This window comes from Falco punctatus, assembly GCF_963210335.1.
Source record: "Falco punctatus genome assembly, chromosome: 15".
NCBI lineage: Eukaryota > Metazoa > Chordata > Aves > Falconiformes > Falconidae > Falco > Falco punctatus.
Window position 1 is genome coordinate 16,013,817 of NC_137595.1, and position 16,250 is coordinate 16,030,066.

The window sequence follows — 16,250 nt, forward strand, 5'->3', positions numbered from 1 at the left end:
CTCAGCTATTTTAAGCCACCTATGATTTCATAAAAAATAACAACAAGGATACATTACCAAATCTTTGGAAGAAAAAGATAATTCAATAAAGTAAGATATATGATCTTTTATGTGTAACCACTATATATAATATTCTGCACTCCAACATAAATTTGAAAAAAGCAGAAATATCGGTAATTATATAAGAAAGTTCTAGCCAAAGCAGGAAAACTGCATAACTGACAAGGAAGATCTTATTGCTGTGTAACGCCTTCCAAGAAGTATGCCATATAGTTTTTATCTGAAAATGAGGAGAACGCATGAATTATTTAAGAACTTGCCCATTTGTTACCAATACTTTGTCATGTTAATGAGCAGAGAGTTTTGAAATTTCATGCAAAAAATAATACGACCCAGAATTTGATCCAAGATCAGTTCTTCATTGTTCACATAGGATGCAGATTAAAATTTCCAGAGTATTAAACTAGTAACTTGATTATCACAACAGTGACTTCTTATGAAAAAAGTATAGCTCCCTTGAAACATGTAAATCACTATCTTCCCATAACATTTCAAAATTACAAAGTTCACATTACACCAAATCTGTGACAGAGCTGCTAATACAAGAATAACAGACCTAATATTGAGTTTGGCAAATGCAACTGATATTTAAACTGGATGATGGTCCCCAGTACAAACCACCACGTGCCACAGCACAATCTTTGATTTTAATAGCGCTCTTTAGGATCAGAATCAAGACTTAGCAGAGATGGAGAGACAGACAATTCTGGGCTCTGAACAGTGCTGTTATTTTGCTGCAAATATTTGATAATAAATTCAGCAAACTTGTGTATAATTTCAGCATAGAACAGCAGACAAGGATGAAGCAATATTCATTCTCTGAAACGAAATAGTTTAAAACCAAATCATATAATGCATCTGTAAACTTTTCATTTAAAACTGAACCACTTAAGCAATATTTATTCATTCATTCTTGAAGAGTCCTCCTTTTTTATCTTCTCATTTTAGGCATAGAGCTGACATTAACATCCACATGATGGAAATCACAAGCTGCAGCCCATGCTTAATTTAAGGCTCATCCAACAGTTCCAAAATAATTCTGAGACATACATTTCAGTGCCTTACCAAACAAGGTCTGCTTAAACTTATGAGAAATCATAACTGTATATTAAAATAAACATTTCTTCAAAACTAGACAGAACTGTAACTCCCCATGGCCTAACCCCATCAGAATAATTTGAACTGTGTCTAACTCTTGAATAACTCAAAGGATCTGAAAACAGCATTACTTAACCATACTTTATGATTTAAGAGATATCTAGTTTTGAAGGTTTATGGCAAAATGAGAATTTGCAAATGTTGGACTTAAAAAAAAGAAAAGTGAAAGCACATGTTTAATTACAGCTGTTGCAAGAGGTAACTATAATTACAAGGGAAACAAATTTTGAGACAAAGCATTATGTGACATATATAATCATGAGAATAAAAATAATGAGTATATATTAATGGGAAGAATATCTCAATCCTGAGAGCTAAATCTAAACATTTTTTTTTTAACCAAGACAATCTATACATTCTTAGTCACATTTTAACACAATACCCACCTTAGAACACATGTGTAGAAACCACTGTCTTGCAACTCAACCGAGTGAAACCATATTGAATCTTCATCCTTGCTCATCCTAACTTCAGAAAATATAATGGGTTCTTCTAAATCTCCTTTGTTTTTGTACCACATAAGCCTAAGACCTGTGCTTTGGGCCATGCTATAATTAGTTCTGATATAGCTGTAGAAAAGGGCACATTTCACTCGGACTGGTTCACCTGCCAAAGCCATGTATGTCTTGAGATCCACTGACCAGTCAATGCAACCATCAACTGAAAGCAAAACAATAATAAAGAAATATTAGATACAGATATATTTTTTCAAGATAGTGAAAGGCAGCTTGTGAAATGCAATGCAATTAATTAAAAGAAAAGAACCTTTGTTTTATAGCAATGTGAAAAACCTGAAGCAGCTATTGGCAGATAAAGAGGTTTATACACCTTTTTTAGTTACATGTAAATGTGAATATGCAGATACTAAATAGAGCGCACTAGGCCTGCTCAACTCCATTTCTTTAGCATATCATTCTTTTAATCCCCAGAACACTAATTCTTTAAAAAATAAACCAAGTGTTTGTTTTAACATTACCTACTTGTCCCCGTAAACTAGTTTTGAATTTCTTTAATTCCTTGTTGGAGGAAAACGTACATTGGCATCTGATCCCAATCTCATCCTTAAAAACTTTTCCATACACCTCTGCTAATTATGCTATGTAAAAATAAAAAATAAACAACAGATGTGACTTTTATAATTTTCTTTTCCAGGCAGTTCCACACAGCTGCTTTTTTTTTTTTTTTTTTCCTACAGCCTACTCAAACTGTAGAGATATGTTTTATATACAACAGGATACAACTACAACATGCTACCTATGCAATCAAGCTTAACACAGGAATTGTACAAATACAAAAAGGCATCCTTTGATGTTCTGTTCAATGAAAAATTTTGAAAGAGTTTTCTGATATTCTGCTTTAAAAATGAAGATATGTCAGACATAATGACATAATAAAACATTACCTCTCCCTACATTTTTTTCTTCCATTATTTTAAATCATCTTTGTTACAGTATAATCCTAGAATATTCACACATATCAGCACGTACCTCCTTTCCTCACATATCAGAGACCTTTTAATACAATCCTTTTTATTTCTGGAAAAAATGAAGCCTGAAAGTCAACCAAGATTATAACCAAAGAAGAAGACTGCAAAGGCAGATCATCAATAGGCAAATACATTATCTAAAATTAATAGATTTGATTAAATGTGTAATTTTTAGAATTTATTGATCATATCCACCTACATGTAAGTGGAACATCTTTACTCTTGATGTAGCTCCCTCAAATTCAACCAAGTAAGGTTAAAGGTTCCTCTTCTGCATTTTACACTATCAGTTCTCAAACACTAAGTGTTACACATTCTCATACATTCTTCATCTCATATACATCTTCAATAGTATTCACTCATTAAGTGATTTTTTTAATTTATTTCCTAAACAAATGTAGTGAGTCAAAAATTCTACATAAGGTGGAATATCAGTCTAGTCCTTTTTTTTCAGTGTTTTTTACTGACTTTAAATTATGTTTACCATTTTTTCAGGCTTCTCTTTAATCCTTCAAAACTAACCCTGATAAATGGAAGGTTTTAATTTTCCCATTATAGTAAATCAGCTTTAATTGCACTGTGACCACATGAACCATGCAACTGAACCATATTTAAGCCTGTTGACACTGACTGCTTTCATTCATCTCTAATACATAAACTTCCACGTAACATCTTGTTGTGAAACAAACGTTACTTATAAAACAAACCAACATAGCTCAAGAGAGAAGGGAAACTCATTACTCAAAACTATACTTTTAATGTATCTACTCTCATGACGGCATTGACAGGTGAAGGGAAACCATTCCATACCCTCACCCCACATGGTGTGGATCAGGCTACCTGCTCCTGATCTGCTACCCACCCCCCAGGCCATGCAAACGCAGCAGCTGGTTGTGCCAACTGACTTCTTACTTCAACAAAAGCCCCAAACCCAAAAACATTCAGCTGAAGTTACGTACACAAAGATTCAGTTAACTTCAATTTTCATTTCCATTCTCATTTTGCTGAACACATCCTGATGATTTAAAATGCATTGCTTTTTGCTTTTAGAAGCTACTGCTAATGACATAAAATAAAAGGCCGGTAGCAACTTACTGACTTTCCTTTTCCTCACTGCTGCAGCATCACTTCTTCCTCTGCGTTCTCCCTCTCATAGCTTAGTGCCACACAAAACAGGACGAGTTTGGATAACCCTTACTTGAAAATCAGGTACTGAAGTATTTGTTCTCAGTGCGAACCCTCCAGGTTTATAACATCCTTCACCCTAACCAAAGCCAGACACTGTCACTCAAACATTCTCTTGCCAGGACCCCGTGAAACACTGCATTCACCCCTTTCTGTGATGGTGTTATACAGGCACCGGCAACTAGCAGCAGAGCTGGGAACAGAACCCAACTCTCCCAGTCCTACAAACCCATCCAGTCCACTATGACATTAAAGCCTGGTTCTGCAATTGTAAGCTGCCAAGCAGGTAACAATGTACTCCATACAGAGCTTCCTCACAAAAGCCATGTGCTTTTTTTAAGCTCTGCTCTTCAGGCTGATGCGATTTTACAATTAAAGAGCAGCACAGAGCTCGCAGCCGCCTTTTCTCAGCAAGGGATGTGAAAGGCAGTGCTGAGCTCTCCAGGTGGCTCATCCCCGTTCTCCAGGGCACACGGGTACTCTCAAAGGCACCCTTCCTCCTGTGCTTTAGCAAAGTCACAAAAGTCTAAGTAGGAGTGTAAACTGAAATGAATAGGGGTGCCCAGAACTGGAATTTAGATTCAAACTAATTCAGCTGATCTAACTAATTCTGTCAATCTAATCCTGTCATGTCATCTAATGCTTTCAAACCTGTGCTGGTTCAACAAAGTTAAACCACAGTGAAGAATAACTGGCATTCAAGCACACATGGAAAGCCTGTGGGTCAAACAGAAAGGTGCCAGTTTTTCATTTATTTCACAGAGCAGAGTCACAATTAGGAAGACTTACGGAGTTACTTACTGACCCAATATGGAAATCCAGCTTTGGAAGCTGAAAACGCCTCTGCTTCCAGTAGAATTTCTCCCACATCCACACCAAACAACTTTTCAAAGTACAGCTCAAACAAACACTGAGCATCTTTCACTGTCATTAGATCTGCCACATCTTCCACTTTCATTTGAAAATTTTTTCTCCTTTCTAGCGTGCACTACTGTACTATTTTATTTTCAAAACTACAACTGCTGGAGTATATAAAGCACAGTGGAGGAAATACATTTGAATGGTCATTTACAACCAGGTCATTAGAGTGCCTAAAAGCCGCCTCCAGCTGCCCCCAGTGCAGGGCAAGATGGGCTGGTGCACCGACAGCCACTGCCAGCAAGGCACCGGACACAGTGACCTGACCCCAGCCCAGCACCTGCACCTCAAAAGAAGAAAATGAGATTTACACTAAAGACCTTTTTCCCATTAGCAGTACGCAAATGGAAGAATTTCAGCAGCCGGCAGCAAAGCTGACCCCACCACAGCAGCGCAGCGGAGGGGGAAGGTGCAGGCAGGCTGCCTGCCCATGGCCCCTGCCTGCACCGGCTGCTCCCCTGCAGCAGCTCGCTCCCCGCAGCATGCCAGGAGGTGGTAATTACAGAGAGCAGAGCACACAGGGAACGGAGCAACCGTTCATTATAGGGTTGATGACATCTGCGGAGGGGAGAAGTCTCACAGAGCGCCTTGACTAAATCTTAATTATTGAAGAAAGACTAATCAGACAGGAGACGACTTTTTCCCCTTGGTCTTTTTTTTTTTTTTTTTTTTTTTTCTTGTTAAATACACAGTCAAGAATGTTTTCTCTTACAAAGCTGCAGAGGCTAAAATCTAGGTCAGGCTCCCCGCACTCACGTGGAAGCTGGAATTTTTCCTCTTGCTGCACTGTCAGTCATTGGAGCGTGAGCATTGTTATATTCATTTGGAGTATTCTCCGAGCTGTCATTACAAATGACTGGAGCTGCTTAGGTGGAGTTTAGCACTCCATTATCCAGAACAAAGTTTGCTGTCATTTTTGTTGGGCTGGCTCTCAATAAGTAATATAATCAGGGTGGTAAGATGAGAAAAACAATGGCATTAGAGAGAGACATTTATTATATAATAAATGTATATACATCTTTTCTCTGCTACCCAATAATCAGCTGATCCTTAATAAGCGCCTGACTGAAAGCCCATTCAAATTAAATCCTATCTATTGTGGGTGTACTTTAGACACTTTCAATAAAGACAATGATTTGAAATATTTTGTAAAATTTGGAGCATTGACAGGATATGGAGAATATTGTCCCATTTTTAGCCCAGCTTCCTATGGAAAGAGGCTTGCCCATCTATCTGTCAGTCACCCCCCCATCCTGTTGGAATAACTTCTGACCCTATTGACAAAACCCAATCCTTTTTTGTAGAACACAAAAGTGTTCAGGTACACAAGTGCCCTACATGGCTGCAGGAGAGAGTCCCAGTGTGTCCCCCATGGGCAAGGGAACACAGCAGCATTTAAACACAGTGGGGCCCCACTTCCCAGTTATTTACCCAGGCTAATGCAACTTGAGGAGACGGTGAATTAAAAATGAAGGTTTCAAAATTACCAAGCAAATTATAGATTAAGTTGGCTGACAATAAGTTAACCTACTTTTACGTTAGCAAACACCCAAAGTATGCACTGCACCTCCTTCCCCAACATTTCCCGGTAATTTCCCATTATTCTTATTTTAAATAAATCTAGTTGTCTAGGGAGTCTAGATGCATTTTAACATGAACCATAATAATTTATGAGCAATTATAGAAGAGCATGTACATAGTCTCTGAGTAATTTGTCTTTCTGCTTGCTGTCATATAAATAATTTTTTGCATTGCGAATCTGCCTGTAATAATTCTTGTAGGGATCTGTCACCTACAGCAATTTATATCATGGCATTGTTACCCATGTTTGCCTGCCTTGTTACCTGAAAATCTCATTTTAAATTGAAATAATCTACAAATAAAAAATTAAAATACTAGCTAATGTATTACATCTATTGCTCCACAAAGCAAGCAATACTTGTGACTGTAAATACAGTCAGACAAAACAAAACAAAACAAAAACCAAAAAAAACCCCACCCCAAAACAAAAAACACCATTCTTCTGATACAGGAGTTCTATTTTTATTTTTATATTACCCATAGAACAGCAGACTCTAGGAATTTATATTCATCATGCTCAGGGTTTGCAGACATGAAGCAATAATAGATGCACTCCATTAAGGAGGTCCAAGAAAGGATGCCAATTTTTAAAATCTTAAAGGGGTGAAATCAGTTACAGCACATGAATTTTAGGCAACTTGGTATTGTCCAGTCTTAATTCTGGAGAAAAGGGAACGCAGCTTACATTTGAGCAGTAACGCCTTTAATAGCTTTGGCTGGATGTGATCTTCACAAAGGGTCAGGGGTTAGATCAGGCTCACCACACATAACTAGTTTCACATCTCTGGCTTTCTGTCTGTGCTATGCTAATTCTGCTAATGGTGTTCGCAGACCCCTTCCAGCATCTCAGCACAGCCCAGTGCTGCCATATGAGACCTGTCTGCGAGCAGAGCCCAGCGTGTGGTCCCCTGCCACCCTGCCTCCTCCCAGAGCTCTTCCTGTTCCTCACACCATGTCGAGCCAAGTCAGGGAGCTGAGCTGCCTAAAAACTGACAGCAAGCATCACCCCCTACCCCTACCCGTGATTCTTTAAATACTCCAGTGTTCACAGATACATTCGGTGGCCGAAGAACACATTTCAGACAGAAGAGTCTATTGCCACTTTGCGCACTCCTCAGAATCATGGATGTCACCTGCAAAGCAAGGTAACGTCTTGCCTGTAGAGCTCCCTCACCTTAGCTGCCCTACCAAACTGCGTGGTCGAAGGCAGACTGTCATAACAAGTAATGAAAAGCCACTCTACCGAAAGACATCTGACCTGGTATCTCTGACAGGAGAGTTAAGTTACCCAGTTCTACACGGAAGAAGGAGCAGCCCACGCTGGCAGTACTTCAGAAGGGAGCGGAGGGTGCCCTTCTCCAGCAGCAAGGGTGTCGATCTCAAACATCAAGCAGGGAGGAAAGCAGAAGGAGGTTCAGGTAAAGAGTCTGTGATGATTCTTTTCTGTGAGTTACAGTTTCACCTTTCTTTGAGTCAAGTGAACACTTTGGTTTTGACTCTGACTATACTCGTATTTCAAACTGCATTTTAGAAAAAAAAAATCAAATAGTTGTCCCCTGAGGCATATAGTAAATAAAAAAAAAAAAATCTATCTGTTAGAGACGAAGACCACTTAGAAAACCACCTTTGATGATTTATCATGATTCAAACTGGGTGAATTTTGCAATGTTTCTCCTACTACCCTGTTAACAACTTTAACTAAATAATTCATTTCTATCACAGAAACATCTAGATTCAGCAATGATCAACCAAGACTACTTTGCCGTAGAAATACCTCATCTAAGAAAAGGATCACTCACAGACTTTGCAGTTTCTCTACTCTGATCTCTGTTTTCTGAATGTCTCCTAGCAAGATTCAGACCATTCAACCTTGAACTTTGCTGGTGAAAACGTTTGGGAATTTCAAGACGCATAAAAGTGCAAATATTCCAAAATCCCTAAACCAATTAATGATGAGTGCAAAAAAAACCTTCATTAGGTTTAGCAACATGCAAATATTTCTGAAAATCTAGCTCATAAATAAGAAAAAATGCATTTACTTATCCTTATACACTGGCTGAATTTTTTCCAAATTTTGATCAAAGCTTCAAATTTCTATAAGATGGGCTAAAAGGTTTTTAAGACTTGTGTATGCTTCATTTTTTTGACCAGATTTTCTTATGAGCCACAGCTAAACAACCCAACTCAAATGTCAACTATTCCAGCTGACCACTCATAATTTCCTTTCAGGTCAAGGAAACTGAATGTATACTGCCAGAGGTCCAAATAACAACAGACTGCTCTGTCCTGACTTACATATTTATAGGGAGCTAGAAGCATTTTAGTCTTGTATTGAAAATGTAAAAGAAAGAACATACTAGTAGATCACCAATCTGTAAAATTCTCCAGGGAGAGAAAAAACAGCTTGAACCCTTAACAAATTCTCAGCTTCCAGGAGTGATGGCATATTAATGAGGCTGAGACTTAGAAATTATACTTGAAGAACAAAAACTCTAAAGTCGTGTCAGTAGAAGTTACTGGACAGGGACATTTAATCCTGTAGCATTTGCCAGAGCCAGCTTTTCAGGTGACATCTTATCATGGGGATTTTGGGGAACGCTTGCTGATGGAGAGAAGAGCAAATCACAGCTGGCAGGTCAGATTTTGCTGGAGACAGGGAGCTCTGAAACACATTCTGTGATGGACAGGAAATCTCTGGTCTCGTTGTACTCTTTGCTGCTTCTTCCAGGTCTGATGATACTGGAGACAGACGGACCTGAATTGAAGACCCTTCCAAAGCTGTGCTCTTTGCTTCAAGCAGATTGCTCTGCTGAGCGCAAAGAAAAAGGAGGGCACTAGAGCAACTGTTTAAAATGCATCATATTTACCCCCAAAATGAGTGTTTGGTGACTTTGATCTTCTAATGACTTCAGTATCTGGCAGGTTTTTAAGGAGTCTGTGTGGAAGTGAACAGTACAGAAATTGGAACTTATAAAGTGTTTTGGTTTTAAGTATTCAGTGTAATGCCTTGATTCTCCTTGGCTGTCACCACATTAGAAAAAGTAAAAGGCACCTTGAAAATCAACAGCAGTAGAGACAGGACAGCAACAACAAAGAAATCACGCTTCATGGCTTTATGCTTTTGTGTATTTTGTGAAGTCCTAGACATGGGTTCAAGCAATGTGCCCCAGCCTGTCCTGCCTTCTCAGCCCCTTCTGCCCTGCCTGGCCCCTGCCCTTCCCAGTGCGGTTCCCTTCCCACACTGGGGCAGGCAGATTTGGAAGAGTTGAGGAGAAAGTTCATTTACAAAGCTCCTGCCTCTGCCCAGCCTGTGCCTTTCCTCCCACAGAAGTAAAGCCAAGGCAGTGATCTGCAGTGAACAAGTTATCCAAACAACTAAACTTCTCTTCTTGTTTGTGGATTTATAACTGAATCCCCATTTCTTTAGAGTCAGCCACAAAATTACCATCATTAAATCAGCAAATATCCCCTTTTTCCTTATCCCACTAGCAAGGGAATTTTATTTTAAGCAAAAGGTATGTTGGTCTAGATTGGAGTGGCCATATCAGTTACATGACATTACATCTGCTTCTTAGACTGAACAAGTAACAAAACTTTCCTGTTAAATACTAAAATTTAAATTCTATAAAAAAACATCTCAGGTACCCAACAACTCACTGCAAACATAGGTATGACCTCAGGACTGTAAACTAGTTTTTCACCCAGCTTTGAAACCCATCTGAACCCAATTTTTTTTTTTCTCATAATGCCCACAAAATCTAGTAAATAAAAAATCCTTCCAGTTTCTAAGCTCCAGAAGGGGGTGGGGGTGGGGGGTGGCATTTGTCTAAAATCTTCCACAATTAATATTGCCATTTTTATTAGCTCTTTGGATTCCTGGGGAAGTCAATGAACGATGGAAAAGCACAGAGATTTGTCACCACCTCTGATACTGTTCTGACGCACAGAACTGCCTTTAGACAAATTAGGTAGAAAACAAGAAGAATCAGTATCTAAAGGAAAGGGAGAATAATAACAGATTTAAGTAATGAGTAAAACAGACTGAAAAAATTTCATTGCATTTGTAAATAAAAAATTTATCTTAAGAAGATTTCGGCTAAGGTGCAACACACTGGAATATGCTTTATACCTGACGGTATATGCAGTTAATGTTTTAACCGGTGTTGACTATACATGAGTGCTTTAAGGACACTCTCCGATATGGTTTTAATATTCTCCAGCCAACCACGTTAACCCACGGAGACTGTCACACACTTCTGTTTTCAAGTCTTCAGCACCATGCCAACTTTGGGAACAAAGCTGAATTCATTTCAATAATTGATGAGTCCCTTTTCATTAGTCCCTTTGAATAAAGTTACTGAAGGTAAAGTAAATGGAAACTAGATCCCAGATCAGGTAGTTGCAGCCTCAAGTAATCACACAATTAGGAAACTCTGTATCTACTGCTTGTTATTCCCAGCAGGGAATTGTAGGAAATAGCTGTGAATAATAAGAATTTAAAATTAAAGAGAATGAAACTCTATTAACTTTCTGGTCCCTGTGGGGCAGAGGGACCGGTGTACATTCACGAGATTACTTTATTTTTCATCTGTTATTCAAGCATGTGGACAGTATGAGTTGGATTATCTGCTTTGAGGGGACAGTCCTCTGGAGTGTGGATTAGGTTAGGAAGATGGATTCCCGGTTGAATACGCTGGGCTAAACTTACTTCTTCTGCAGAGGAGAATCCCTGAGTGACACAGGTCTGCTGCAAGGGCTCTTACTGCCTCTCACTTGTAGCAGAGGAAGACTGCTCAACAGAAGAAAGCAAGGAGACCATCAGAAGAGCCTAGGGATAGTATCACACCCCACCACAAGAGGAAAGTAGGACTGTTATTCCTGAGGGTGATCCACATGGTATTTGTGCAAGGTTTAAGCCCTTACGCCCTGGGACACCTCAGCAGGGGCATTTCTCATCGTCCAAATTCCCCATTTACCATGGGCATCTCACACCTGACCGATGGGCCTGCCTCGCCCGCACAGCCAACCATGCCATCGTGCCAGGCTTTGAGCAGGAGCTCAGGTGCCAGAGGCCTCTTCCAGCCTACCTGAGCCCAGTGACTTGGTCCTGCCACCCCCACAGCCCTTGCTGCTCACAGTCCGCAGACACATAAGGGGGCCTTTTGCACAAATGCCCATATCTGGGTGCACACACTCTCTACCCTGCTCATTAATCATTTATTTTCTAGCTTAGAAAGATGTGGTCAGTCCATCAGATTACCAAATGCTTTACAGAACTGGTTGCCCATCATAAACACATTAGGTAGAATGAATGTTTTAGGCCTTGGACATTTGCAAACTACTTTATGAACACATTGCAATGCTAAAAAAAAAAAAAAAAAAAGAGAGAGAGAGAGAATGCACAACTTTTGATCAGGACATGCTCATAAACAGAAAAAAACAAGTCAAGTTCATCTGAATTTACTTGCAAAAATAACCAGCTTTGGTCATTTGCTTTGTCTTTACACATTTACCTTTGGATATCTAGACATACTTACCATTTTACAATTGCTATGCCATTCCTCCTGTTATCTGGCACAGATAATTTCAGCTGCAATGAGCCAATTACCATTTCCACTTGCATGACAGGTGGACCTCCATTTCAAAAGGTTGTGACCCACACTCTAACCTAGGTTGTAATTCCTCCTCTCATTTTAATTCATTAGCTGCATGTATGCAGCATTATTTAAATAGGAAATTCTCCTGACTGCAGAACACTCTGGATTCCCTTTCAGTAAAATGAACGCTCACAAATCAAAACAGTATTTGCTTTTATAGGACAACCATGAGTAGAAGCATTAGAGGGTTATTTGATTAAAACGTGTCTGTAACTGATGAATTATGAAGTGTTTTCAAAATGAGGTATTTTTAAACAGTAAACATTGTTCTTAAGACTTGTTTCTATTTAAATAAACAAACACAGAGCTATCCTCATTGCAAGCTATTACAATTACATGTAAGGAACAAAAATGAAGGATGATTGAAAAATGAACTATTACAAGAGCTACCTGTGTTACAGACGTGTCTCTCTATGTAAAGCAGCAAGCGGTAACGCAGGGCTGTGCGCTGTAGCACAGCATTGCACATTTGTTTAGGTTCACCTTTACCATTTGCACACACATTTTCTAAAACTTGCCTATTGCAACATCCTGCAGCACTGCATCCACCGGCAGCTCCACGCACCCCAGTAATGTATTTGCAGGACCACACGCACTTTCATCGCTCAAACACAGACTGTGAAAAGAGAGCTAAATGGCAGCCCCCCACCCCGACCCCCCACCACCCCTGTCTGCCAGATGCCCCAAAATCTCAGCCCGCTTCCAGATCAGTTATACGTGGCAGCCCTGTCACCAGCACCACGACGCCTCTCGGTCCCCTCTTGGCCTCCCATTCCCAGGGCCTCGCTTGCTGGTGACAGCCCCTCGGTGGGGGAGAGGGGCCATCACTGGGGCTGCACCTCCCCACATGGGCACATTCCAGGGGACTTCATGAGCTTTCTGGGTATTTTCCCAAGTCTTGGCTCAAGACACCCAGACCAGGGCTGACGGCTGATTGAAACCCCACAGAAACCAGCACCGCTTCAAGCCGTCCAGAGCACCTACTATTTATCTTTAAATAAGAACTGTCATAAAGCAGACAGACCCCAAACCAGCCCAAACAGCCTCTTCCTCAAGCTTTTCTGGAACTTCACAAGCCAGAAAAAAAAACCTGGCAGTGGGAACATTTCATTTATTAGTAAGCAAAAGCGACTAACTGCAAATACTTCATTACTAATACATTATTTGCTCAGAACGGCACAAAACAAACAGGTCTGTGTTTTATTCATGGGCCTCCTGTCATCCTCGACAGCCCCAACTCACTCTGCAAAACACGCAGCTGCCGTGTGTTTCACCGAGCAGCGCCCAAGAGCGGGACGGGAAGATGGAGAGATGTTGGAGCTCCAGGCTGAGGTCAGGCAAAGATGGGAGCTGAGATCTGGGATGCAGGAGGGGAGCCAGGGAGCCCTTGGCACCTCAGCTCTTTCTTTGGCCATCACCATGTTCTCCACCTGGGACACTGTCCCGCAGCCCCACCATCCATCACCATGTCTTTATTAAATCATCATAGCTCAATGTTAAAGGATGATCCTGAAAAATCATCATAAAAGCCTTCACCTGAGCTACTTGATAAACCAGAAAAATTATCTAACCGGAGTAACACTTTGGATTAATGTCTCTCCACTTGCACTGCCTGGTTACTCAGCATTCAGTAAGCAGTGTAGAGACTGCTCATGTTCTATCCTGCTTCCCTTTCACTCCTCGTTTTTTGACCTAAGCCCCAGCCTTTGTTTACTTTCCCAGCCTCGGGAACTGACTGCCATAACAGCTTGAGGACAAGTGCTGAAGTAGTGTTTTGAAATTACTAATACAACTAAGTGTCGAGGTGACTCCACCTGGATTGGCTTCTGTAGGGATCACCCCAAAGAAAGCCAGTATGTTTTCCATTTAGGAAACCATGTTTTAAAATACAGAAAATCAGTACTTAAATTCTTAAACAGAAAAACCTCAAGTGATTACGGAAGAGAGGACAGAAATCCAAAGCTGGGTAGCTTTTTCTTCCATCTGTCTTCTTCACAGAGAGGGTGCTCGTTTCCAAGCCTGGCTGCAGTTATCTCAATGAGTTTGAGGGGCTCCAGCTGCTCAGTGTCCTGGGGACTCCCTTCCCTGCTTGGCACAGGCAGGCTGTTCCCACTCCTCCAGGCAGGCTTGGGGCGGGCTCCTGGCTCCCAGCTCTGGGCTGGGGGCTCTCCTGCCTCCCTGTCCCCCATCCCTCCTTCATCACCTCTGCTAAATGCAAGTTGAAACCAGAAATGGTGTTCAGTGAGGAAGCTGGGTTTGGGGGGGAGGACTAATTCTGACAGTGTTGTGAGTGGATGCATTCCCGATTAAAAATGTTCTATTTAATTCAACCCAGGCAATTTTATTATTATTGTGACTTTATTATTTTTTCAGCTCACAATGACATGCTTCTCAGTTCAGAGGACAGAGCTGTCATCTGTCCAGCTCTACATCTGAAGGAAGAGGAAAACGACTGTTCCCAGCCTGAGGGGAAAAAGCACACAGGAGGCATGTGACCACAGGCTATGGATTTTGGGCTACAGACAGGGAAGTGAAGTGAGAGGTCTCTGACAGTGTAACAGGTGTTCCTGGAGCCCAAAAAAAAAAAAGCACTTTGAATCGGCTCGCATCAAGGTTAAAGCAGAATTTGATGGCAACAAATGAGTCACGTTTTCATAAGATACAAGGTCCAGCCTCGGAGCTGTTGATGGTGTTCAGCTCCCACAGGGGTTGGCTCGCCCTACACAGCCTCCGCACCCTGCAGCAGTGGGTGCCGATACAACCACATCCCTACAGCAAACCCTCTTTGTGAAAAAGGAGAGAGAATAAAAAAGACTGTGTTAGAACCAGGGGTACGAATCAGATACAGAGGTGTGGATGTCATACAAACTATGCCAAAGGAATCGCTGATAAAGAGAAGTTCTTCAAAGATGAAGACACTTACTGTTGTATCTCTATTAAATATAACAATCACAAATGCAATCGTATTTTTTCATGTGTCACTAGTGAAATAAATGATATTTCACTGTGAGGCTGACAGTGTAAGAAATGCAATTAGAATGATTTGCATATTAAAGACATTATTATGACTTCATTGTAAATATTTCCATCATGATGACTTTGAATAGAATCTTTGCAAACAGAAATATAAATACCCTCATGCCAGATTTCACATAATCTGAAAGCATGCTGTGTCAAGTTGTCAATTTCAAGAATTCTCCTAAGCCATTACAAATCTCATTTTAATCTCTCTAAAGACTCATCTGATTTTATGTAATTGAAAATAACCACTGCTTGTAATTTGTTAATTTTGATGTGCAGTAAATAACAGGGTGCCAGAACCCTTCCAGCCAACCACTGTTGAGAAAAGCTGTGCTGAGTTTTCAACCTCCAGACTGCCCAGGGCTGCAAAAACCTCTACAATGCAACTTTTTGCTATTGTTTAATACTGAATAATCCAAAGAACAGCATCAAAATTATGAGAATGGAATTTTTTTTCCTCTTCCCTGGGACTGATCACTGTGTCTTTAGTGAAAAAGATAAGCAAAAACAACCTCATTAATGAGCCACCAACTTGAGATAACAAAAAGCATCACTAATAGCTCAGTTGCTACTGGACTGCTTCTCTGTGTAGTAGCCTCCTGTTAGAAGAGATGAATCTACTCAGCAGGCATAAAGGACCCTGCACTTCTTTGCCTCTATTTGCATATATTCAAAAAATAGTCTTGGCGCTCTAGAGAGCACAGATAACAAACACACTTGAAGGATGAGAGGAGTGACAGCAGCGTCCCACTAGACCCAAACCAACAGATGTGCAAACACAGGCATGGACAGAGGGGACTCAGGTTACAACTCTGAGTCTCAAGAATACTCACAAACTTTCACTGCACCTACATGTGCATAAATCAAAAAAATATGGTGCAGGAAAGAGTGACTTTCAACCTCTTTTTGCAAACTTTACATTAATTAGGAAAGGATATCTCAAACGCCCATGCATCTCTAGACTCTGCTGGGAAGACCATTTACTTCTAAATGACAAGCGTAGGCTGCATGCAAAATAATCTGAATTTCTGGTTCTCTAAATTACTGTTAACCCATCATTATTCCTGACTACCTTGGGTTTTTAAATGGAATTACATGTAGCCTGCAGCTTCAAATCTAAATGAAAAATGTATCTCCAATTGAACCTTAGGAAAAAAAAAATGCAAAAGTTAATGAGATTTAAA

The 16,250-nt window shown here is 40.4% G+C and overlaps 1 protein-coding gene across 9 annotated transcripts in view; it reads right to left on the reverse strand.

The window, feature by feature from the left end:
* The window catches only part of IL1RAPL2 (interleukin 1 receptor accessory protein like 2), a 495,600-nt gene that overhangs the window by 212,173 nt on the left and 267,177 nt on the right, over nt 1-16,250 (reverse strand). For 8 of the 9 annotated variants that reach the window (XM_080365714.1, XM_080365715.1, XM_080365716.1 and 5 more), the window contains one exon: nt 1,605-1,878. The exons of the other annotated variant lie outside the window; for it this stretch is intronic. In XM_080365714.1, the coding sequence (XP_080221840.1) occupies nt 1,605-1,878 (274 nt within the window). The remainder of the gene's footprint in view (nt 1-1,604; nt 1,879-16,250) is intronic. 9 annotated transcript variants of the gene reach the window in all.